Consider the following 22901-nt stretch of genomic DNA (forward strand, 5'->3'; position numbering starts at 1 on the left):
GGGTTCCCCCGGGGGGGGGCAGGGGGCCTCAGGGACTCTGAGGCTTGGAGTCCCCTTCAACTAATAGGAAGTTCCTCACTGACAAGGTCAGGAAACTGAGGCAGGGGACTTGGGGACTTGTCCAAGGTCACTCAGCAGGTAAGGGGTGGGGATGCGGCTGCTCCACCCTGTCGGGGCTGGTCCAGCCAGCGCTCGAACTGAGCCCGCCCTACTTTGTGAAAGCCGGACCGGACTGGACTGCCAGAGTGGACCAGCTGGCAGGCGAGCGAGCTGGTGGCTCCGAGTCCCTGAGCCTCCTTTCCCTGTTCATCCCCGCGCCAGGTCCCTCAGGGTCCCGGAGCCCGAAGGTGCAGTGGCCGGGGCGGGGCCCTGGGAGGCACCTGCTGTGGAGCTGGCCCCCTCTCGGTCCTGTCACCCCTCCGTCCTGCTTCCCAGGTGTCTTTTTCTTCCCTTGTCAAGGCATTGGGGGAGGGGGCGAGTGGCCAGGGCGCCTGTGGGCAGGGCTGACTCAGATGGTGGCTGGAGCTGCGTGAGCCAGGCTAAGCTGAGCCAGGCTAAGCGGGAAGCACCCCTGAGCGGAGGAGGATGTGAGGAAGGGCCCCAGGCTGGCTCCCTCTGGGGTGGGGGGTGGCGGGCAGGAGGCTCCTCTCCTGCCTGGTTTTGGCTGCCCAGGGCACAGTGCTCTGGGAGGAGGTCTCCACGTGACCCCAACCTAAGACCCTCGTCATGTTCACCCCACCGGGTGTTTCAAGGATGGCACCCAGCGTTGCTTTCGTAATGACTGCGCTCCTGCGTTTAGGTCCTCAGCTTCTGGGGTTGGCAATGAATGAAACGAATGTATAGCTACTATAGATTCTCCTCCCCATCCCCATGCTAAAAATAGCAGGGAGGTGACCTGAGGCGACAGGGCAGGCTGCGGGGGAGGGTCTGTGCTAGGGGAGTGTTTTGGATAGTAGTGTCCTCCCCGTGTACCGAGTGCTCAGCACCTGACCTGGGCTGCAAGGTGACAGCAGCCAGGAACAGCCCTGGTTTCTCGGTGTTCCTTGGGCATACCCCAGGACTGAGGTTGGGTGTGACCTGGCCCCACATGGCACCAGAAACTTGGCGACAGCCACCAAATGACTCGTGGGTAGCAGCCCTCGCAGAGTTGGAAGGCTGGTATCTCCTCGGGCAGTCTCTGCCAGGCTTCCTGCGGGACGGCAGCTGGGGCTCGGGGTCGTTGCGGCTCTGGGCTAGCGGGCTGCCGGATCCCGGCTCTTACCACGGGTGTCCATCTCCAAGCGTCAGGGACGGCTTTGCAAGGCTGCGCCAGCCTTATGAGGAGGAGATCTTGTTTCTGAATTACGTGCTGCTGTGAGTCAACCAGGCACTCGCGTTCCGGCCTGACTCCTCGCCGGCTTGCGGCCTCTCCCCCTCCCTGCTACCTGGCCTATCGATTCGGTCAGATGCCAGAACACCAAACATCCCTGGAATTGAAAAATCCCCTGAATTTGAACAAAATTTAGAGTTGTGCCTGTTTGACTTCCTTCTAGCCCCGGGGGCCTCAATGGGATTCCGCCCCTTTGTTCTCAGGGGCTCCCGTCCGTCCCCGTGGTCAGAACGTGTCTTCGGACCGCTTTTCTCCTTCTCTGCCAGGGGTTGGACTTGGACAGCCCTCCCTGGTTGTCGTGCCCGATGCACTGCCTTATGGTCTCACTTCTCTCCCTCTCGCTCCCTCACCCCACCTGCCCCCCCAGGTGTTGCCCACCAACCCTGAAGAGAGCTGGCAGGTGTACAGCTCTGCCCAGGACAGCGAGGGCAGGTGTATCTGCACAGTGGTCGCCCCCCAGCAGACCATGTGTTCACGGGATGCCCGCACGAAACAGCTAAGGCAGCTCCTGGAGAAGGTGAGTCTGTGCGCGTGTGTGTGCCCACACCAGCCCCGGGGCCGGGCTGGCCTGCATCGTCTGTCCCGGCGGCAAGACCTCCCTCTTTCTCGGCGTGTCCATGCTCAGAGTAGTTGTGAATGGATGACTGGGTGGATGGAGGCCCCCCACGGATGGCGCAGGAGGAGACGAGTAGCCCCTGCTGGTCGCTGCCCTGGGGAGCCGCGGGGGTCGTGGGCTGCTCCCCCGTGCCACCATCTCCCCATCTCTCCTAGCGATGCAGCCCCCCGGGAGAGCGCCCTGGGGGCCCCTTGGGTCTCGGCTGGTGGGCTCTTTCCGGGGCCCGCGAGCAACTGGATCTGCCAATCGCTGGCCGTGTGGTGCAGGTGCCCCGAGTCTGCCCCTCGGCAGCCCCGCAGCGCCATGCCGTGCAAACACGCACTTTACACCCGTCATTTCAAAGAACCTACACAAGAATCATGTCAACGTGGCGAGATTTTTCACCCCGTTTCACCACCCACCTACGCACACGGACACCACACGCCCATGCACGCACCATGAACAAACCTCCTCCACACCCCCCCCCCCCCCCACACCGGATACACGTGCACCACACATACCCCACGTACACAGCACAGATACGTACCCCACGTACACAGCACAGATACGTACCCCACGTACACACACACACACCCCGGTAAGCCGTAGGTTTGCCACGGTTGAGGGGTATGGGGTGGGGAGCGGCCTGAGCCCTGAGGAAGCCCTTCCCCACCCCCCGGGGCTGTGCTCCTTGCTGGGGAAGGTCGCGGCCGTGCGTTTGGAGAGAGGACAGCACCACGGTGCTCGGTCAGAACTGCTCAGTTTTGAGCCCAGCTCAACCACAAGCCCTCATACAGCTGCAGGCAGGGCAGGTCCTTGTCTCGGCCTCAGTTTCCCCAAGTGTGGAGGGAAGGTGTGGGTCAGCGACTCCCGGCTGCGCCCAGCTCTGCACGGTCCCCGGGATGGGTGTGTGGGGGGAGAAGGGCCCAGAGGCCATGGGCGCAGCCTGGCCGTGGTGCTGGTCCACTGTGGGTGACAGTGTGGTCTTTGTTCTGCTGTCTCCAGCCCACCCAGTACTTCATTTAGGAAGAATTAAAGTAAACACATTTAGCACATGCCACAAACGTTCATTAACACTGAACTAGACCGTAGCCTAATTGGGCCTTTAATTATTCAGAATTGCAGAGGAAGGAGGTGGAGCTGGGAGGGGCCTCTGGGACCTGGGGGGGGGGGGGGGGGGGGGGGGGGGGCAGGCTTCGGGCCCTGGAGCTCTTGGGGGAGGTGCCCTCTGGATTCCAGAAAGCTCTCGGAGCCCCTGGGAGCGCAGGCTTTGGGGCCCTTCTTTCTGCCTCCATACTCCAGGGTGTCAGGGCTGAAAGGTTTAAAGCCCTATCTTATACCCCAGTGGGCACTGTGTTTTCAGAGGGCAGCAGCCTTTTGTTGTGAAAGAGGGCCCCGTGGCTTCCTGCGTTCAGACTGTGTGGCGGGGGCAGGGCTGCTCCTGCCTGTGGGGAGGGGGCACCGAGGTGCGAGGCTCTGGTGGTGTGTTCCCTCGGCGGGGCTGGGGTCCCAACCGAGCCCGAGGCGCGGAGCTCTGTGCTTCTCCAGCCTAGCTGCACGTGGAGCTCCACCCGAGGGGCGTCCAGCGGTGCAGTCATGGGCTGCACACCCAGGGGTCCGACTGTCGTTGGCCTGGGGTCCCTGGGAGGGCCTGGAGGCCAGTACCCTACAGATGCCCCAGTGCCGACCTGCGGCCAGGGCTGAGGGCCGCTGGAAACCCGCTGAGTGGAAAAGGCCTGTGGGGGCCGTGGGCTCTGTTCTCTTTGAAAAAGCCACCAGCCCTGACTTTGGAAGTAGGGGCTTTGGAGTCAGGCCAGGCTTTGGATCGTGGCTGCCCGCTGTGGGATGGTAGACAAGCGGCTTAACTTCTCTGAGCCTTGGTCTCTTTATGTATAACATGGGACTCGAAATAGTGTTCACCTCCCAGGGTTTTATAAAGATTGAATGGAGTAAGTGACAGGACGGGCTCAGCCTGGGGAGGACTGCGTCTTTGATAGCTGTGTGACCTTGAGCTCGTCAGTTGGCTTCTCAGGGACACATCCTGCAGGAAAGAGGATGGATGGCCCAGGGATGGGGGCGTAGACCGGGGTCTTCTGGAGGGAGAACACCCACCTCGGCCCATTCGTCTGCTTTATGACCGGCCAGAGTGGGGGTCCTCGCTCCAGGTGGGACAGACAGTAGGAGAGTCCGCATTTTGTTTTAAGGCAATGGAGTAGCTTGGCATCTTTAAAATTTGTTTTCTCGATCTTAAATTTAATCTTATTTAAAATTCGTGAAAAGCATTCCTTGTCTGGCAAATGAGAAGCCCATCGCGCTGCGTGTGGCCCCCGTTGGAGGTCTGAGTCTGGAGCGAGTGCGGACCCAGCAGCTTCTGCTCAGCCCACGGAAGCCCCTGCTCTTGTGGGTTTTGCCAACACGGCAGGAACCCTACGTCTCCAGAGGGGAGAGGGATCTTGACTGGAGCGGCCATTTGTGCTCCTCCTCCCAGCACTGTGGCTGCAGGAGGCCCTCCGTGCATTAGGCACGGGGGGGGGGGGGGGGGGCTTGTGCTGTGGTTGTAGGAGTGAATAAGCCCCAGGCCCCTCCCACCCCGAGTTGCCTGTCCAGCCATGTGGTTGAGACAGATGTGTATGTGTGGTTACTGCCGGTCAGGCATTGCGCCAGCGAGGTGATGCCGTTTCCAAGTAGTATGCAGCCGCTTCTGGCTTTGGTGCATCCTGGAAGCCTCCCTGGAGGAGGTGGTGTTTGGGCTGGGCTTTAAAATATGAAGGAAACCAAAACTCACAGCTCTTCTCAAAGGAAGTCTTGTGGTTATTCAGTGTGACAGAATCAGGTGAGGGGGGCAGGGAGAGAGAAGGTAATAGAGCAAATGTTTTCCAGTTCCCTATAGAAAGGATCAGAGAGTATCAGAGTCACCCACATGGTGTATTTTACAAACCTGAATTTTTAAACTGGATTTGTGTGTTACTTTTAAATAACTAGCCATAAAATTCCAGGCATTTTAAAATGCTGCAATGAGTAATACCGGTTTTTCTCCTACCGAGCAGCCTTTCGGTTGTGCTCTTACTTTATTTTATTTGTGGGGGTGGAAGATGTACCATAAGTGGTAGAAACCGCACTGTCATGTTCTCACTGACCGAGTCAGGCTATGTGTCATGCCCAAATGATTCTGTTCCGAGAAAGGGAGAGGGTTTTCAAAGGCAGCATGAAATCAGATGCGAAGATTTGCGGTGGTCGTGAAGGTATCTTCCTCCCTGGTGATTGGATTAGATTCTGAGAAGTGGCCCAAACACCGCTGCACACTCCTGAGCTCCATCCGCCTCCCCACCGCCCCAAATGCATGTGCACAGATGCACCAGCCAGTTTCCCAGAAATAAAATGCCCTGGCAGGTGGCTGCACTGAAACGGTTTTCCTTTTAAGCTCTCTGGAATCCTGTTGAATATTAAAGTTCCATCTTGAGGCTAGACTCAATTCAGATCTGCCTGCAAAGATGTAGAACAGCGACTCTTCATTTGCTGGGTGATTGATTCCTGACTGTATGCACTGAACGTGTGTGTTTACAGAACAGTCATCTACCTATGATACCGGGAGGTGTGATGGATGGTGCGCGAGATGGGGACAAGGGTTGATGCAGAGTCAGGGAGAGCAGTTTCCTTGTAGCTTGACTCCATGCTCCTGCCATCAACCTTCGCAGCAGGATGCCTGTGAGATTTAGGGGGACAGAGAGTCTCCACCTGGGGTGGGGGAAGCCCAAAAGCACTATTCATCCTTGTTGGTGTTTATGCCTGCCTAACCGGTTTCATCCTGCAGAATCACAGTCCCCTCCCCTCTGACAAAATAAAGAAGAAAAAAAAAAGTTACCCAAAGCCTTCTATGCCTGGAGCTGTGAGCTGGGGAGGACCCGAGGTTCCTGAACCCCTGATTTGCATCCCCGGCCGTAAGAGAAAGCTTTCTGGAACATGGCAGAGGAAATGTTTACCAAACCAATTTGCTCTGTTTGGGGAGTTCTTGGTCATAACACTCCCCGCTGCTGGTGATTAACTAGTAAATAATGCATGGGCCGCCTCTGGTTCCCAGTGTGTCTGCTGTGTGGAAAAGGTCACTGTCGTGTATTAGGAGGCAAATAAAATGGGCGGGCACCTGCTGCAGCTCCTTTCTTGAACCTGTTGCCTTTTTGACAGGTGCAAAACATGTCTCAATCCATAGAGGTCCTGGACAGGCGGACTCAGAGGGACTTGCAGTATGTGGAAAAAATGGAGAACCAGATGAAGGGACTGGAGTCCAAGTTCAAGCAGGTGGAGGAAAGCCATAAGCAACACCTGGCCAGGCAGTTCAAGGTATGTGTGCTCCTTCCTCCTAGTGAGACTGGGTTTGGTTTCCCTTTGTGCTTTCCCCTTCCCCTCCAGAACTAGAAAGTTGGGGCTGGGGAGGAGCCCAGCAGAAATTGCCCTTGGCCTTGCAAACGGCTGCCACCATCCTTGGAAATGGAGAGGCACCCTGCCCTCGCCCTCGCTAGGCGAACAACAGGGTCAAGGGGTGGACAGAGCGGCGGTTTTCAGCCCCCATTAGCTTCCCAGGCCAGGGTCCCAGGACCTGGCTTCAGAAGCCAGGTCACAGATTAGCTGGGAAGAGACATGATTGGTCCTTGTCATTCTGCAGCTGCTATAGGTAAATCCCATTAGCCAAGGATTAGCTTAATTGATTAGAGCCATTTCTGAGCAGGGATCACTCAGGGCAATTTTTCACATCTGACCTAATTTAGCTATGACAGGGCACACTGTAGATTTGCAGGGAGGAAAGAGAGAGACACCAACATCTTTCTCACTTCCTGGTAAGTGTTTTTTTTTTTTTTTCTTTTTCTCTCTGGGTCACTCTGGACTTTAAAGCCAGAGTTTGACCTAAAATTATATATACATATATAGAAATATGTATATATACATATATATACACCTCTAGTTTACTCAGCTTCAAAATGATTAAATTGAAAAATTATATGCACCTTAATTAAGGTACACGTGCATGTTAATTAGCAATCTAGCCCAGATATAAATGAACAGGTCAAATTACACAGCCCTGCTTGACTAGAAATTGCTGATGCTCTGTCTTCCTGTCCTTTTTATGCTAATGTTTTCCTTTGATGTGCTCCCTGCATGAAGCAAGAAGTAATCCACTTTTAAAACCGATACATTATACAGACCAAACGGCAGGCTAACGAAGTAATAAATCTATATTATAAATAAAATAATAGCAGGCCTGATCCTATCGAGGAGCAATGAGCCAGTTGCTCACGTTGGAGGCAGGTGACTCTGCTGTCCTTGCTTCTGACAACGTCATCGTGAATTATCTCAGAGAGAGAGATTTTTGACCCACCTGACCAAAAAGAGTTTGTGTCTCTCCCTGAAAGGCCAGCATTCCCTTGTGCCATGCTAGAGTCCAATTCCTCTGAAGACAGGGGTCTCTTTAGCCGCCATGAGCTAGCTCATCTTTGCAAGCACTGTCCACACGGGCATCTCTCCCAGGTCCAAAATTTGGAGCAATATGGCCCCTGGGGAGGAAAAGCAACCCCTTGCCTCTGACCATGCTTTAATTGCATTAAGAATTTCACCAGGGATTGTGAGGGAATCTCTATAACTGTTCAAGCAGTTGGTTTAGACTAAATCTAGCAATGGAGTGTGATTTTTTTTTTTAAGTGACCATGAAAATATTTGTCTATTAATGGCTGTCTGTTTAAGGCAGGCTAGTGAGGTAGCTCTTCAACAGTATTTCGTTTTCTTGCTTGCAGGGCTAACTTAAAAGCGTTTTTTCAGTGCTGCAGTGACTGAAGAAGCAGTCCACTCCCATGTAACCATGACAGAGGGTCAGAGAGCTTTTGCACCATGCATTTTTACTATTATTTTCCAATACTTAGCACCATATCACTAAGGAACCTTGAACACAACCAGGATCCTCTTTTGCATGCGACTGTAGATGCATTCCATGGATAGTTTGAACCCTTGTCAATGCATTTTTTGAAAAAGAAAAAAAAAAGAAACTGTGTGTGTGATTAAAAGCATGTAACCTTAAGATGTTGCATTCTAAACTGACAATAAAGACCTTTCCCAAATATGTTGGTGTTCTGAAGACTGTTTAATATGCTCTCCTAACTCTTTTGGGCCAGAATACATAAACCTATAAATGAAACAGGAGTGTGCACACGCTCCCTCACCCGGGGAGAAGCCAGGCCAAGGCAGGGTGTTGCAAGTTTTTGCACGCAGAGCACTGAACCCAGCTTATTTTAACCTTGCAGGCGATAAAAGCGAAAATGGATGAACTTAGGCCTTTGATCCCTGTGTTGGAAGAGTACAAGGCCGATGCCAAATTGGTATTGCAATTTAAGGAGGAGGTCCAGAATCTGACGTCAGTGCTTAACGAGCTGCAAGAGGAAATTGGCGCCTATGACTACGATGAACTTCAGAGCAGAGTGTCCAATCTTGAAGAAAGGCTCCGTGCATGCATGCAAAAACTAGGTAGGACCAGAACCCTGCGGGGGCGTGGCGCTGCACGGCCCACCTCCGCTCTCCTACAGGCTTAGGGAGTGGTGCTGAAATGGACAGCGCCCGCCTGGCTTCAGGGAGGCCGCGGCTGGATTAGGGCTTCTGGGTAGGGCTCCCGCTGGGGAGCATACAGAGACGGCACTCGCCCTAGGGCACTGTGCAAAGGCCGGCTCGCAGACCCCATGAAGTCGCACATCCGGAAAAGGGACTCGATGCCACATACCATCTGCAGAGTATGTATGAGTGGGTGTGTCTGTGTGTGGAATGGGTGTGTTTAGGACACGAGTTTAATAGGGCTGGAAACATACATCTCATATTCTCTCCAGGTTGGGAACAAGGGCTGACGAAACTCCCGAGGTAGCGAATCATGCGTGGTTTGAATAAAAGAGGAAAGAAAATTCGGTCACACCACCATAGAGGACTTGCCATTCACAGCGAGAAAAGGCGTCAGTCCGTCCTAACAGCCTGGATGGAGGGAGCCTCTGAGCCCACAGGCTCCTCAACCCCATTGTTGCTTTCTGGGGAGGCACCAGATCTGGGGGTCCCCCGCCATGGGGGGGACCCCTCTAGATTCTGGCTTGTGCTTGAATTCCCGCTCGCCTTATCAACTTCCCTATTGGGTGCTCTCACAAATCGTGACTTGCTGGCGTCTGAGCCCACTCTCCTGCCACGTTTCCAATTTCCAGTTCATTCTTAGGTTTTCGTGTGGAGAGTAGCTGGCCCTTCTCACCTACTGGTTTTTGACACCAAGGTTGTTCATGTTCATACGGTATCCTTAGTGTACTTTAGGGTAATTTTTAGTGTAATTTTGGTTTATGAAGAAGTTTCCCTTAGGTTTTATCTGTTATTCTAACTTGATTCCCACCCCACACCCCCCACATATACCCCAAATGCCTTCTTATAAACTTACAACATCCCAAAGTAGCAAATACTTTTAAAAATCCCTGGTGCCGTGAGGCAAAAGGGAGAGAACATCCGAAAGGCAAGGAAGTAGTCAGCCAGCCCCCGTTTGAGCAGGTCCAAACGTCCAGATTATCTCGAACGCTGCTCTAGGCCTCCCAGCAAAGACAAACACTCGAAAGTCCCCCCAAGCCTGGGGAGGACGGCGAGAGGCGTTGGGAGTTTAATCTGGTTTAATGTGGGCACTTCTGCTGAGTCCCATGAGGGATTGTCTACTGCGTTTTTCCAGTGATGCGCTTTATGGCGCCCCTGTCCTGGTGTGTCAGGGGCTGGGGGACCCGGGACGGCCCCAGGAGGGGTCAGGGCTGGGCAGTCTCCACACCGCTTCCCGTTCTGACTCCAGGGGTCGGTGTGATATTTAGAATGTTCACGATTATGGGACCGTATTTATGACTACGGGTTATATAATTATTTCCGTTGGGCACAGGTTGGGGTTTCTACCCAGCATTAGACCACACGCTGACCGCCTCTCTCTGTCCAGACCCTCCACCCGGGGGTCTCAGCCTCTGAAGAATGAAGGGGTGAGGGGGCTTTTGGTTATTTTATTCCCCCCTACCCACCCCGGGATACGGACTGTGTATACCAGGGAGAAACTGAGATGGGGCCTCCACGCTTGCCCTGTAGGGGGTCAAGGAGCAAAGTGGAAATTCAGAGTGGAAAGTTACAAACGCTGAGAAGCCACAGGCCTCTCCCAGGGGGACACTGCCCCTCTCGGGACGAGCAGCCTTCCCATCAGCACCTGGCCTATTTTTAGAAGCTGCGTCAATTTTCCTTGCGGCTTAGGATCTTGGGGCTTCCACACAGTTACCCTTGGGCCGCTGAGGTGGTTGATCTGGGAGTAAAGAGAGAGGATGACTCCCAGGGGCCGTGTGCTCTCCCATCGGGGTGCGGCTGTGCGGTCTCGCCTCTGGGTTTCTTTCTTCAGAAACACCTTGACTTGTAGATAGACCCACTGAATCGGAGTCTGTGGGGGGCCCAGGGATCTGCATTTAACCAACGGCCGGGTGAGTCACATGAACACCAAAGGGTGATGGCCCTCGGTCTGCGGCTGGCTGTAGTTAGGTATCACCCTGCGGCCGTGTGACTCTCCCCAGGCACTGACTCTCGAGGGCCAGCCACCTGTTTATCTGTGCAGTGAAGGTGTAGGAGTCCCCACGCCCTGGGATCACCGTGAGAGTCCAGGGACCTCCTATCGTGGCTCACACTATGCCTGGCAGAGTGGGGGGCCGCAGGGCCGGCCGGTCGGCAGGCAAGTAGGAAGTGATAGGTAGGCAGGTAGGCGGGCAGGCAGACAGATACAGTTGGTAGGTAGATGAACAGACAGGTAGGTGGGTAAGTGTGGGGGTAGATAAATAAGCAGATGAGAGATTGAACATGGCCCCTCCCTCTCCCTAGGTTTCCATTCAAGCTCAGTAACTTAGGGACCACATTCCTATCCTGTGGCTGCTTGATATGGTTTTTATTTCAGCCTTGCAAATGGGTACCATCTTAGCAGCCTCTTCGCCTGCTTGCAGGTTCCGGGAGCATAGGGCAGAGGAGCCTGCCTCCTGCCTGTGGGGGCCCCCCATTCCCTGACAGCTATGCCAGGGGCTGGGGCTCCTGCACGACTTGGCCTCTCAGTACCCCCCAACCCTGCCCCCTCAGCGCCTTGGCTCCTTGGTCTGAAGTCTCACTGTTGGTCCCCGTTACCTTCCCGGTATAGACACTGCAGCCCCACCCCCCTGCCCCCGACAACGTGCCCTCAACAGGTCACTCCTTGTGGCCACCTTCTCTTTAAGTTGACGTGGCTGGTAATTCCTGACCCCAAAATGTACGCAGAGAAAAACAAGGTTCCATTTGTTTTCTGTTTCTATTTGTAAAGATTGCTCTCTCAATGGGATTGTATGTTTTTCCCAGAGGCCCAGCCAGAAATGACTCTGAAACTCCGTTTCTAAAACTGGAGGTGGGGCTCCGCATCTCTGGGCATCCTCTGCAAGAGAGGCGGCTTCTGACTGCTCCCCTGAGCTCCCCTTGTTCCCAGACAGGGGAGCGCCAGAGCTGCCCAGCGACCCTGTCCCCCAGGCTGGGGCTGGAGACTTCACAGTCACCCCCAGGGAGCCTACACAGTCAGATGACCCAGCAGCTAAAGCAACTGAGCCAGAGACTCGGGATCCAATTACAGAATGCTCTTCATACATCAACGTGTCCTGAGCATCCTGTTAGCTTCAGGCCTCAATTTTCCTGTCTGTAAAATGGGGGTGAGGGGGGAATAGCTGAGTTTTAGGCCTTCCCCCAGTGGGAAGGAAGTGCCCAGACACCCAGAGCCAGGCATCGGAATCTCTGGGGGTCTTCTTGTTCCACTGAGAATACACGTGAATGAAGCCCGTGGGCTTCAGCGTCAGCGGCCCCACCAGCCCGGGGTCCACGTTGCTAATGGTCAGGGTGTAGACTTCTTTGCCAGTTTGGGATGTCAGGGCATGGTGCTTTGCCTTGGCACCACATCCTGGGCTCTCTCTCCTGGGGGAGGCAAGTCTGAAGCCCCCTTCCTGTTCTCTAGCCCTTGAGATACAGCAGGTTCAGGAAGGCAGAGGGATTGGCCCTGACCTGCTCCCAGGGACCTGAAGGGGCAGGGGGAGGGAGTTGCTGGCAAGGGGGATGCCGAAAATAGCACGAGCGGGTTTTGCATTCAGTGGAGGATTGAGATGCCTCTGCCTGCAGGAGACCCCACGGGAAAGAAACCAACCCACAGCTAAAGTGCTGCTCGTGTGTTGACCTGAGTGGGATCCTGGCAGGGCAGGCTTCCCTTTCTGGAGTCCTCCCAGGAGGTGCTCAGGATCGTGCCTGGTGAGAGGTCTTCGGGCGCCTGCCCTGCCCTGCCCATGCGGAGGGGAGATGAGTCACCCCCCCCCCCTTGGTGCCACTCCCAGTCTCTGGCTCTGCTTTGTCCTCAGGTTCTTCCAGCTACGAGGACATGTGCCTGCCCAAGCTCCCAGCTTTGCAAACGGTTCCCAGTCCATGAGGGATAAAAGCTGGGACCAAGGGAGACCAAAAGCTGAGGGCCCAGCCTGCCTGCTATGGGGCTCTCGGGCCCTCGCTCTGGTCTCTGGCCTGGTTCCTTGGTGGGCATGTCACCCTGGGCCTGCTCAGGGCTCCCTGTGGAGACTGTCCCAGCTGTTGTTCAGAAGTGGATTCCTTCTAGGAATAGCAAGAGGCAAATGATTTCATCTGCAGGGCACTGCTTTGTCCAGGCTCCCGGCTTTGCACGGTGACCTCGTTCCTGACACCCGTCCTGGGCTCTGGCCCTGGGCTCTGGAAGAGGGTGAGGGCGGCCAGGCCCTCCCAGCTGGGTGCTCTGGCCCTGGAGCTCCACCTCCTTTGAGCTGCAGCTGCGCAGGGGCGCTTTCCCAGCCTCCTCCCCTCCTTACGCACATCCTGAGCCCTCGTGACAGAGAGGGACACTTTCCTGAACTGAATGTGCCAAGACTCCTCCATGAGGCTCTGCCATAGGGCTTTTTTAGATCCTGTCAGCTCCTGAGGTCTTGGCAGAACCAGTCTGGACAGAGAACCAAAAATAACTCCCTGACTCAAGCGGGGGGGGGGGGGGGGGCAGCCTCCAGCCCGGTAGGCCCTGGAGACCTGAGGCTGCAGCCAGTATTTGGAAGAGCAGGGCACCCAGGCCAGCCAGACCCTTCTCTGCACGCTCTGATCCATGATTTCAAGGCTCCCTTCAAGGGGCTGGGGAGGCTGGTGCTCCGCCCTCGGAGCCGGGGAGCACCTGGGTGAGGGGGGTGCAGGCCTCAGCCCGGGGAGGGCAGGCTCTGCTGCAGAGCATCCCCCTCCAGATCAGACCTGACCTGCAGCCTGTTTCCCGCAGTGGCCAGCTCCCCTGCTCTGCTCTAGGCCCGAAGGCCCCCAGTGGGCAGGACGCAGTGGGGTGGTCTGAGGCAGCCCCGACCCCGACTTTTCTCCACATCCTCAATCTGAATCCACAATCACGGTCGTGCTTCTGCCTCCACTGAGCACTGCATCCATGTCAGGCACCCTTCTAGAAGCTCCCCTTGCTTCGGCCCCCGTGGCTGCCCTCTGGGCTTATGGAAAAGGCCAACTGTCTGTGCCACACTCGGAGGAGGGTGACCCTGCTTCACCTCCCGTCCCCTCTGCTGGGGCCGGTGGCGAAGGACATCGTGAGGGTTTTCTGAGAGATGAATCATTTTACCTCTGAGTACCTGAGAGATGATTCCCTCACTCATTCACGGACAATTCCATGGGCAGAGCCTTGGGGAAACAGCAAGAGAGGACAACAAGCTTGTAGCCTGGGGCAGCAAGACCTGGACGCTGACATGTGTGTCCGAGGCCGCAGGACATATGTGGTCCCTGGCATGAGTCGGTGAGGACAGGGTGGGTGGGGTTCCGAAGGCAAGGTCTTGGGAAGAAGCTTGGGTTTGGGCCAAGCCGTAGAGGACAGGTGGGAGGGCGGGCGGAGGACGTGCCAGGTGGAGGATCAGCCAGAGCAAAGGCGTGGAGGTGGGAAGGGCCAGGCACCTGCGCCGAGCTGGGGCCCTGGCCCAGCATCTTCACCTGCTGGGTGTGATATGGAGGACAGACATCTGGTCTCCTTCAGGGAGGTCTCCAGCACGGGGCTGTGGCCGCACAGTCTTGGCCGGAACCTCGGCTGAGTCAGCATCACGCTGTGCAGTGCCGGATCCCACGGTGTGCTGTTGGATGGAAAACCCACGCACCCCCGGGCTCCCTAAGCCTTGACACCCTTGGGGGCGATGGCTCCTGCTTCCGGGCTGCCGGCAGGACCACTGTCCCCTGGCTCAGCGGTGGGGACGCTGTTGGAGGCTGGAGGTGGCCCCTGTCAACATCTCCCGATTCCCACCCAGTTCAGAGAAGCTGCTGTCTCCTGGGGGCAGCCTCCGGGGCCCCCAGGTCATAGGAGCCAAGAGAGTGCAGGGGGACACCAGCCTTGAGCACTCCCTTTTTCTCCCAGTCCCTGTAGACACTGGCAAACCTGGGACCTTCCTCCAGTCCCCCTTGTCCTCCCACAGATGGGGGGCTTATGCACGGGGCCCAGCAAACTTGCTGTGATTCTCAGCAGGGACCTAGACCACCTGCAGACCTGCCACCAGCCCCACGAGCAGTGACTCCTGCCAGGAAGCCGCGGGCTGTGAGGGGACAGTATTTATGTGGGAGAGCACACGATTGCTCCTGAAAGTGGAACAGACAGGAAATCCGTCTGGAGAGGGGAAGGGATAGCCTGGTAGAAATAGGTGTGGACCCAAGGCAGCGGCTGGTCATGAGCAGGGCGGCGCCACTGATGGGGATTTGGGTGCAGAGCCAGCCCCCCCCCCCCCACCATTCCTGCCTGCAGGCGGCCAATATCCCTCCCTGCGGCCTCCGCGCTCCTGCTAGCACAAAGAAACGGGATGCCAGGCGCCGGGCTGGGGTGTCAGGGGTCTATCTTTGCAGCCCAGCGTGATGATGCTAATGCAGATACTCACCCCGCTTTTTCTTAGAGAGAGACCAGCTTCTGAGGCCTGGCCCGCCCTCCACTCTGCGGGATTATCCCAGCTAAACTGTGTCCCCGGGTTAAGTCACTGACAATCTTCTGAAAGCACCCGGATCTTCTTGGGACCTTGCTGACTGCACTGTGTCCACCTGCTGATCCCGCTCCTAGGGCTCAGGAACACCTTGCCCTCCAGGCTGGCTGGGATTCATTTGTTCTGGAAGACCTAAGTGGCTGTGGAGTCTTTGCCGGGCCTGCAGGTGCAGCCTGGCAGGCCCCCGGGGCTGTGGGAAGGGCGCTGGGAAGGGCGCTGGGCTGCAGAGAGCGCTGAGTCCCAGGCTCCGCTGTGCAGAGTGCTGGCGTGGCTCTGAGTCCCTCTCTCCCCGCAGGCCTCCATCTGTGAGACGGGTGGCACCGAGGTCACATCTGAGGCCCCGTCCATCCCGCTGCCCTGCTCCGTCAGTGCTTCCAGAGCCCCCGCTCTCCAGCCGCAGGGCTCCCCCCAGGCAGAAGGGACCTTCTCCCCCTGCCCCTGCGGGAGACGCTCACAGGCTCTCCAGGGAAGGAGCGGGCCTTTCCCCTAGTCTGGTTCTAACTGGCCCAGGGGCGTGGAGCAGTGGGCTCTTCCCAGAGAGGTGCCTCGGGACCCAGGTGGTGCACGGAGTCTTGCAGGGAGCCTAACAGGACAGAGGGAGTGAGGCAGGGGGGTGGGGGTGTCGCCCTTCCCTCTCCCCGTCCACCCTGGCCTCAGGGGCTCTGTTTGCGGGACCAGGGGAGCTTCTCGGGACTTTGGGGCTGGGGGTATCACCAGGAAGAAGAGGGGCAAGAGCAGCTGTTAGGCAGACACCCCGACCAAGAGGGGCAGAGGGGACCCACATCCTCCTGCAGTGGGTGGTCGGGGTCGGGCCAAGGGACTCACTCTTCCGCGCTATGCATTGTCTTTCAGCCTGTGGCAAGCTGACGGGCATCAGTGACCCCGTGACCGTCAAGACCTCTGGCTCAAGGTTCGGGTCCTGGATGACAGACCCTCTGGCCCCAGAAGGTGATAACAGGGTAAGTGCCCCTCCACCGGGCCTGGGCCTGAGGGTGCCGTGGGCCCCCCTGGGGCCATCCCCCGAATGTCTGGCCCTCGCTCCAATGCCCGCGTGCCCACCTACGCCAAAAACCAGCCCGGCAGTTGTGGCTGGGCGACCCTGGGGTTGGTTCTCCCGGCAGCTTTGGGGAGGGTCTCAGGTCCTGGCCGACGTCCCTGTGCTAACACGGAGTCACAGACCGCGGGGATGGGGCCCCATGTGGGAAGGATGGTGGCGACTGTCAGAGCAGGTGGACCCCTGCAAAGCCCTCCCAGGCTCCACTCTGCCTCCCTGGCTGGAGGGTGGGGGAGGGGAGCTCCCAGACCCTCCCAGCCCCACCCCTGCTCCAGCAGGAGCGTCCTGTGAGGCCTTCCTTATCTTAATGGCATCTCATTTGTATTTCATTTGTTATTCTTTTCAACGCTGATGGAAACGCATGTTCCTTTTTGATTTAGGGAAGAGGCCCTGTTCTTTTTTTCCCAGACATGTCCCCCCTGGGAAAAAACTCAGAAAAGGAGAGAAAAGCAGGGCCTGGGTTGTGTCTTGTGAGCCCCTTTGGGGGTGTGGGGGTGAAGGCCGCCGGCTGAGCGCCGGGACACCTGGACAGGGCTGTTCGGGGGCGCTGAGAGCCTCCACCAGAGGAAGACCCTCCTGGGGCTCTCAGGGGAGGAGGGACACGTCTGGGCACGTGTCCTCTGGCGATGCGCCCGCTTGCTGGCTACGCCCCGGAGCGTGAACAAGCCAGAAGTCTGGGGCGACTCCTACCCACCCCCTGGCTTTCAGAGGCTGGCAGGACGTTTAGAAACTGATCACTTTTTAAAAAAATCTCCGCTCTTCCTTCGGGCAGGATTGAGAGAGGAGCTTCTGGGCCTTGTCTGGAGGACTCTTAACCGGAAAGGGGAAGGTGGCTTCCTCTCCCCGGAGATTTCTGGTCCCTGCAGCGCCCCTCCCTCACTGCCACAGGAAGCAGCATCTCTTGTATTTCGGAAGTGAGGCGGCCCCGCACTTTCTCCTGGGGAAGGTGGGTGGGGGGCAGTGACCACAGGCCCCGTGGTGGCCACCATCTGTCTATCCACCCTCCCAGAGCAGCTCACTCCAGCCTCAGCTGCAAAGGATTCTGGAGGGGCCGGCCCAGGACCCGGGACTGCAAACCCGGGATGGGAGTGCAGACAGGTGTTTGGGGGGTGGTTTCTGTTTATTTTCTGAGTCGGGACTGTTAGCTGGTGCTTGCAAGTTCTCTGACAGTCTAAGGGGCTAATTGCAATCCCGACTGGTCTTCTGGTCCACATCGCCCGTGGTGAACCCCAGCTCTGTTCTGGGTTTGGTGATGGTGAGACCGCACCCAACACTGCTCACATGCCTCTGGTCCCCGCTGTGGTATCGCCTTCCTTTGTTGTAAAGAGCGATGCTCAAGAGATCCCCTTCTCAGATCCCAAGTATCGGGGCTCCTGGAAGCCCAGCTGTTTGCCTCGAACAGGGAGGGTGTCGGTTTGCAAAGCTGTCGAGGGGTGGTGGATGCTCTTGATAACTGGACGTCTGTTTTCTGCTTCATGACTGGATCGGCCTCCAGAAAAGGAGGCCCCGGGGATGGACGGAGCGTGCGGAGAGGGGGCGGCGGGAGGAGGCTTAGGTGGGGTGGGGCTGCTGGCAAGGGGAGGGGGGCGCGCTCGCGGGCGGGGACACTGGGCAGCTCTGCCCCACGCCCATGTGGTTCGGGCCATTCCGAGCGGTGCGCTCAGCGTAGCCACCTCCAGCTCCCAGCCCGCTGAGGGACGCGCCCCGGGGCCCTGCCACTGATCTGGAGGAGAGCTGTTTTGTTTAGACTGTTTTCATTCTCCCCTCCCAGTTTGGTCACACACGCAGGAAACCAGTGCCTTGTTCCGAAGGGAAACAAGAACCCGTGTCGGCTTCAGGGCAGGCTGCCACGGGGTGTGGTCAGAGGCCGGGGGCAGGGAGCGCTGCACAGGGGGTGCTGGGTGGGGGGCCCGTCTGGGGGCCGCAGAGGATCAGGTCGAGCTCACGGCTTCCCGACGCCTCTGCGCTGAGCTGCTGGAACAAGGTCGCCTCGGGATGCCTGGCGCCCTTCCTTCCGCGACTCGTTGGTTAAGCACCAGCTGGGTGCCAGGCTCTACGCTGGACTCTCGTGCTCTTCCGCTGTGTCCAGGAGCTGCCTTCTCCCAGCGGTGACCGGCCCACGTGCTTCTGATGGTGCTGGGGCCGTGGAAGCTCTCACCCCTGATGCCAGGCTGTGCCCGCCCCCCAGGAGACCCTCCTCCCTGACTCTGTCTTGGGTCCACGACACCTTCCCTCCTGTCGTCTGGCTTCGGCTGTAGACGTCCCAGGCCAGCTAGCATCAGCCCCTCATGTCTACGACTCTCCTCTTCTTAAGACGCCACTCACTGGATTTAGGGCCCACCCTAATCCATCTCGAGATCCTTAATGACATCTGCAAAGCTCTCTTTTCCAAATAAGGTCACATTTACAGGTTCCTGGATGTGGACATATCTTTTGGGGGGCCACCAGTCACCCCACTACAAAATTGAGACCTCCCTGCCTGGGGGTAGAGGGGGTGTAGGAAACGCCCTCCAGGAAGTGAGCGTGATCAGTGGAGAGAGGGGGCATTGTGGTGGGAGCGGCAGGTGGGGGGCACAGAGGTGTCTGAGAGCCAGGGACTTGGCCTGGCAGGTGCAGAGGCAGCCGGATGCTGCAGGGAAGAGCCTGGAACTGAGGAGTCAGGTTTACAGAGGAGCGATGGTCTGGATCGCAGTTCTGGAAGGTTCAGTCAGGCGGCACCAGGCCCGGGGGCCAATAGGGAGCTGACAGCATAACCGAGCACAAGGGGGCACGGGCTCCAAGCCAGAGGGTCCAGCCTTGCCTGCACATTGGAATCACCTGAAGCTTTCACCAACACGCATGCCTGGCTCTGTCCCTGGAGTCCGACGCGATTGTTCCGGGAAGTGAGTGTCCCCGGGGCTCAGAGGGCAACCAGGTTCCAGGCTCTAGGCGTTCAGATATGGGGGTTCTGGGCCAGGCCAGAGAATCGAGGGGGTCCTCTTTGGGGTGATGGGATTCTGTGTAAGCCTTGGGACTTGGACAGGAGGGGAGGGAGAGGCATTCCGATCCGGAGATCCCGGTAAACCCAGAGGGGGTGCCCACTGGGAGGGAAGGGGCGCCTTATCTCAGGGCCCTTCGGGGCTCGATACTGTGCCTTCTTTGCATAGAGGGGCTTTTCAATGATGTCTTACAGCCGCCGGGCCAAGAGCTGGTCGTTAAACATTTAGTGCCTTGTGCCGGCTTTCCCTCCCAGCCTAAATTGCATTTTCCAAACACGTTGTGCCCTGCGTCTGATTTGCTACTTTCTGGGAAGAAGAGGCAGTTTACAAATCCTGAGCAATTTGGTGACCATTTCACCCATCTCTGCCCACAGGAAGGAGGCACCAGACCCTGGGGTTCCCCAGTGTCACAGGCCCACTGGTGGGGGAGGAGATGTTTATGCACATTCAGGAGTGCTCTCCGTGCTGAGCGGGAGAGAGGCAGCCCCTGTAGGCATGGGTCAGGAGAGGGTTCCAAGGGGGGGATGTTGGTTGAGCTGGGTCTTGGAAGAAGCAGTGAGCTCCCCGTCTCAGGAGAGAGCCAAGTGCAGGCAGGAGGGCCAGTCCTTGGCAGCGTGATCATGGCCCCCAGGACCCCTGGCAGGCCAGCACTCGCCCGTTCCAATCTGAGACCCGCATCACTGTGGGTTGCTCTGCGGGGGGCTAAGGGTAACAAAAGCCTCAAATGAGACCCAACTTAAAAAAAAAAAATCTCATTAAAAACAAAAAGCGCATCTGCCTCTAAGCATCCAAATAGATGCCTCAGGAACAAGGTTAGGATTTTTTTTTAATTTTTAACGCATGTGTAATGCTGTGTCTGAAAGCCCCGCATCCTTAATCTCTCCTGCAGCCAGCAGAACCCTGATGGATAAAGCAGCTGTCTTATTGCCAGACAGATGCACTGAGGATGGCGTTAGCCTGGCAGATTTTCCTCTGAGTAACTGCATTGCTTTCTAATTTGCTCCCATATTGGTTGAAAATGACTAAAGCATTTTGTACAAAGTCTAGACAGTTTTCAAGTCAACTGGCATTTAAGCAATAATCGGAAATCTCTTCCTCTGTAACCCCAAACGTGGGCCACCACTGGGTTTGTTATCTTGGTGGTTTGTGACCCTTGGGGCCCTTCATGAAGCCCTCGTTCTTCTTGGAGAAGCAGCGCGGGGGTTGGGGGTGACCGTGATCCCACGTGTAACGCCCCAAATGTCCTATTAATGCCTTTCTGCCTGGCAGACGGGACGCCCCAGTCCGGGCCGCTGTCCTGGTGCCCTTGGCCTTGGGTCCCCACGCCACAGGAGCTGCCTGGGGCTGTGAGCGTTCTCCTCGTCCAGCGCCGTCTTGCTGGCTTGGGGGTTCATATGCTGACGGAGTTCCTTCCTTCCCCAAATAAGTGGGAGCAGCTGCTGTGTACCGGCCAGGGAGAGTGCAGTGAACCCCCAGCCTGGACGCAGCCCAAGCAGAGGGGACCGGGGGCGGTTCTGTTGCCGCCCACTTCCCTGACCTGCAGGGGTGGCTACAGCCCCAGACCCCCTCCCCAGAGTGTGCCTCCCCATCCTTTGTCCTCACCGGACCCTTCTTTCCTGGCAGGACAGTCCTGTCCCCTTTGACGAGTACCCTGGCAGTTTGGGGGAAGGACGTGATGTTGCCTGGTCTTCGTTATCCTCCCCTGGTTCTTTCGGCTCCTTCTTGAGGCGCTGGGCCGCTGCAGAGTCAATTAGACTCTGAGTCTGAGCGGCGAGGCCCCGCGGGGGGAGCCCCGCCCGTGTCCCCCAGAGCCGCTAACGGGTGCGCGCTCTCTCTCTCTCCCCCCTCGCAGGTGTGGTACATGGACGGCTATCACAACAACCGCTTTGTCCGCGAGTACAAGTCCATGACTGACTTCATGACCACGGACAATTTCACGTCCCACCGCCTCCCGCACCCCTGGTCCGGCACAGGGCAGGTGGTCTACAACGGCTCCATCTACTTCAACAAGTTCCAAAGCCACATCGTCATCCGGTTCGACCTGAAGACGGAGACGATCCTCAAGACGCGCAGCCTGGACTACGCCGGTTACAACAACATGTACCACTACGCCTGGGGCGGCCACTCGGACATCGACCTCATGGTGGACGAGAACGGGCTGTGGGCCGTCTACGCCACCAACCAGAATGCCGGCAACATCGTGATCAGCAAGCTGGACCCCGTGTCCCTGCAGGTGCTGCAGACCTGGAACACCAGCTACCCCAAGCGCAGCGCCGGCGAGGCCTTCATCATCTGCGGGACTCTCTACGTCACCAACGGCTACTCGGGGGGCACCAAGGTCCACTACGCCTACCAGACCAACGCCTCGACCTACGAGTACATTGACATCCCCTTCCAGAACAAGTACTCGCACATCTCCATGCTGGACTACAACCCCAAGGACCGCGCCCTGTACGCTTGGAACAACGGCCACCAGATCCTCTACAACGTCACCCTCTTCCACGTCATCCGGTCCGATGAGTTGTAGTGGTCTCTGCCTGGAAAGCCCGGGGGCCAAGGCCTCCCCCACGCGGACATTCCTGCGGAAGAGCTGCCAAAATTACCAAACGATACTAATAATACTAATTTCAAAACAGCAGCTGCAGCGTGGGCTCCGGCACCGCGTGGCGGCGTCACCTCCGTGCGCTTCTGGTTCGAGCGAGAGGGCGACACACTTGGGAAGAGACCCCCACCCCCACCCCCGTCTTTGCAGCTGGAACTGCAGTCCAGGGATCCCTGGTCCCCTCCCCCGCCCCCGCCCGGCCCCCTTTCTGGTCAAATAACCTGCAGAAGTAAGGCAACGACTGTTGGCCCGTTCTCGCCTGAGAACAACCACTGTTAGGTCGCATGGACATTTCCCCTAGATCGTGCTCAGCTCCCGTGGGCGTTCCTGCGGTGTCCCATCGAGGGCCCGCGGGCCAGCCGCGCTCGGCGAGTGTAACTCATCCATCACACCTGCTGTCTCTCGACCGCGTGTCGTGTCAGAGCTGAGCCGCGCCGAGGCTCCGCGTCCCCACGGGCCCATGTGTGGTGCCTGCCGCCGGCGGCCACGTGCGTGGCGTGGACAGCGGCAGCGCCCACCTGTTCGAGCTCGCGTCCCCCGTAGATCTGTCGTGCCGCGTCTGTCTGTCGTTTCCTTGAGGTGGTAGCTCTGTGTGTTCAGTTGATGCAATGAATGTTGTAAATGCCGTGCTGTAGTTTGGATTTAATAAGTGGATGGTTTTTGTTTCTAAAAAGAAAAAAAAAATTCAGTGTTCACCCTTAGAAAGAGGTAATCAAGTTCATGTTGATAATAAAGGAATTGCTCTCTTCTTGTTAAATTACCTAAATAATGTAACCGCGGATGGGAAGGGTTTATCTAGGGAAACTCTGTTTCCGCTGGGAAAGGGATGATCCCGAGGACAACCGGGTGTGGGGAGTACAGTTCGAAGTCAAAACGAGGGGAACTTTGTATGGTCCAGTTATCAAAGGAACAATAAAGATATTAGATGTCTTTGCTTCACTTGTCATTTCTGAGGTTTTCAAGATGATGGGGCCTTGCAGAGCCCTGCAGATGTGTCCCAGAGTCCGGGTAGGGCTCTCCCAAGAGGCCACATCCGGGACACGTTCTCCACCGGGTCCCCAACCCCCATCCCCCAGAAGTCAGAGGACCAGCCTGGGACTCCACACCCCCCGGGGTGGACGCGAACCCGAGGCCGCATCCCCGGAACTCCACCTCACTCTGCCGTGGAGGTCTCCTCCAAGGGCACCTCTGGACGGGGTCTGGGACAGGCACCCACCGGAGATGTGG

The 22901-nt window shown here is 57.3% G+C and overlaps 1 protein-coding gene across 2 annotated transcripts in view; it reads left to right on the forward strand.

Annotated features, from left to right (window-relative positions):
- Window positions 1-22608, forward strand: part of OLFM1 (olfactomedin 1) — a 34976-nt gene extending 12368 nt beyond the window's left edge. Inside the window, exons 2-6 of one of the 2 annotated variants that reach the window (XM_032418375.1) lie at window positions 1737-1886; window positions 6147-6302; window positions 8252-8471; window positions 15893-15999; window positions 20925-22608. In XM_032418375.1, coding sequence (XP_032274266.1) covers window positions 1737-1886; window positions 6147-6302; window positions 8252-8471; window positions 15893-15999; window positions 20925-21599 — 1308 coding nt within the window. In that variant the 3' untranslated portion in view covers window positions 21600-22608. Of the gene's footprint in view, window positions 1-1736; window positions 1887-6146; window positions 6303-7747; window positions 8071-8251; window positions 8472-15892; window positions 16000-20924 lie in introns of those variants that run through there. The other variant, XM_032418376.1, reaches the window with a different exon arrangement.
- Window positions 22609-22901: the final 293 nt, after the last annotated feature.

This window comes from Phoca vitulina, unplaced genomic scaffold, assembly GCF_004348235.1.
Source record: "Phoca vitulina isolate PV1807 unplaced genomic scaffold, GSC_HSeal_1.0 scaffold21, whole genome shotgun sequence".
Classification (NCBI taxonomy): Eukaryota; Metazoa; Chordata; class Mammalia; order Carnivora; family Phocidae; genus Phoca; species Phoca vitulina.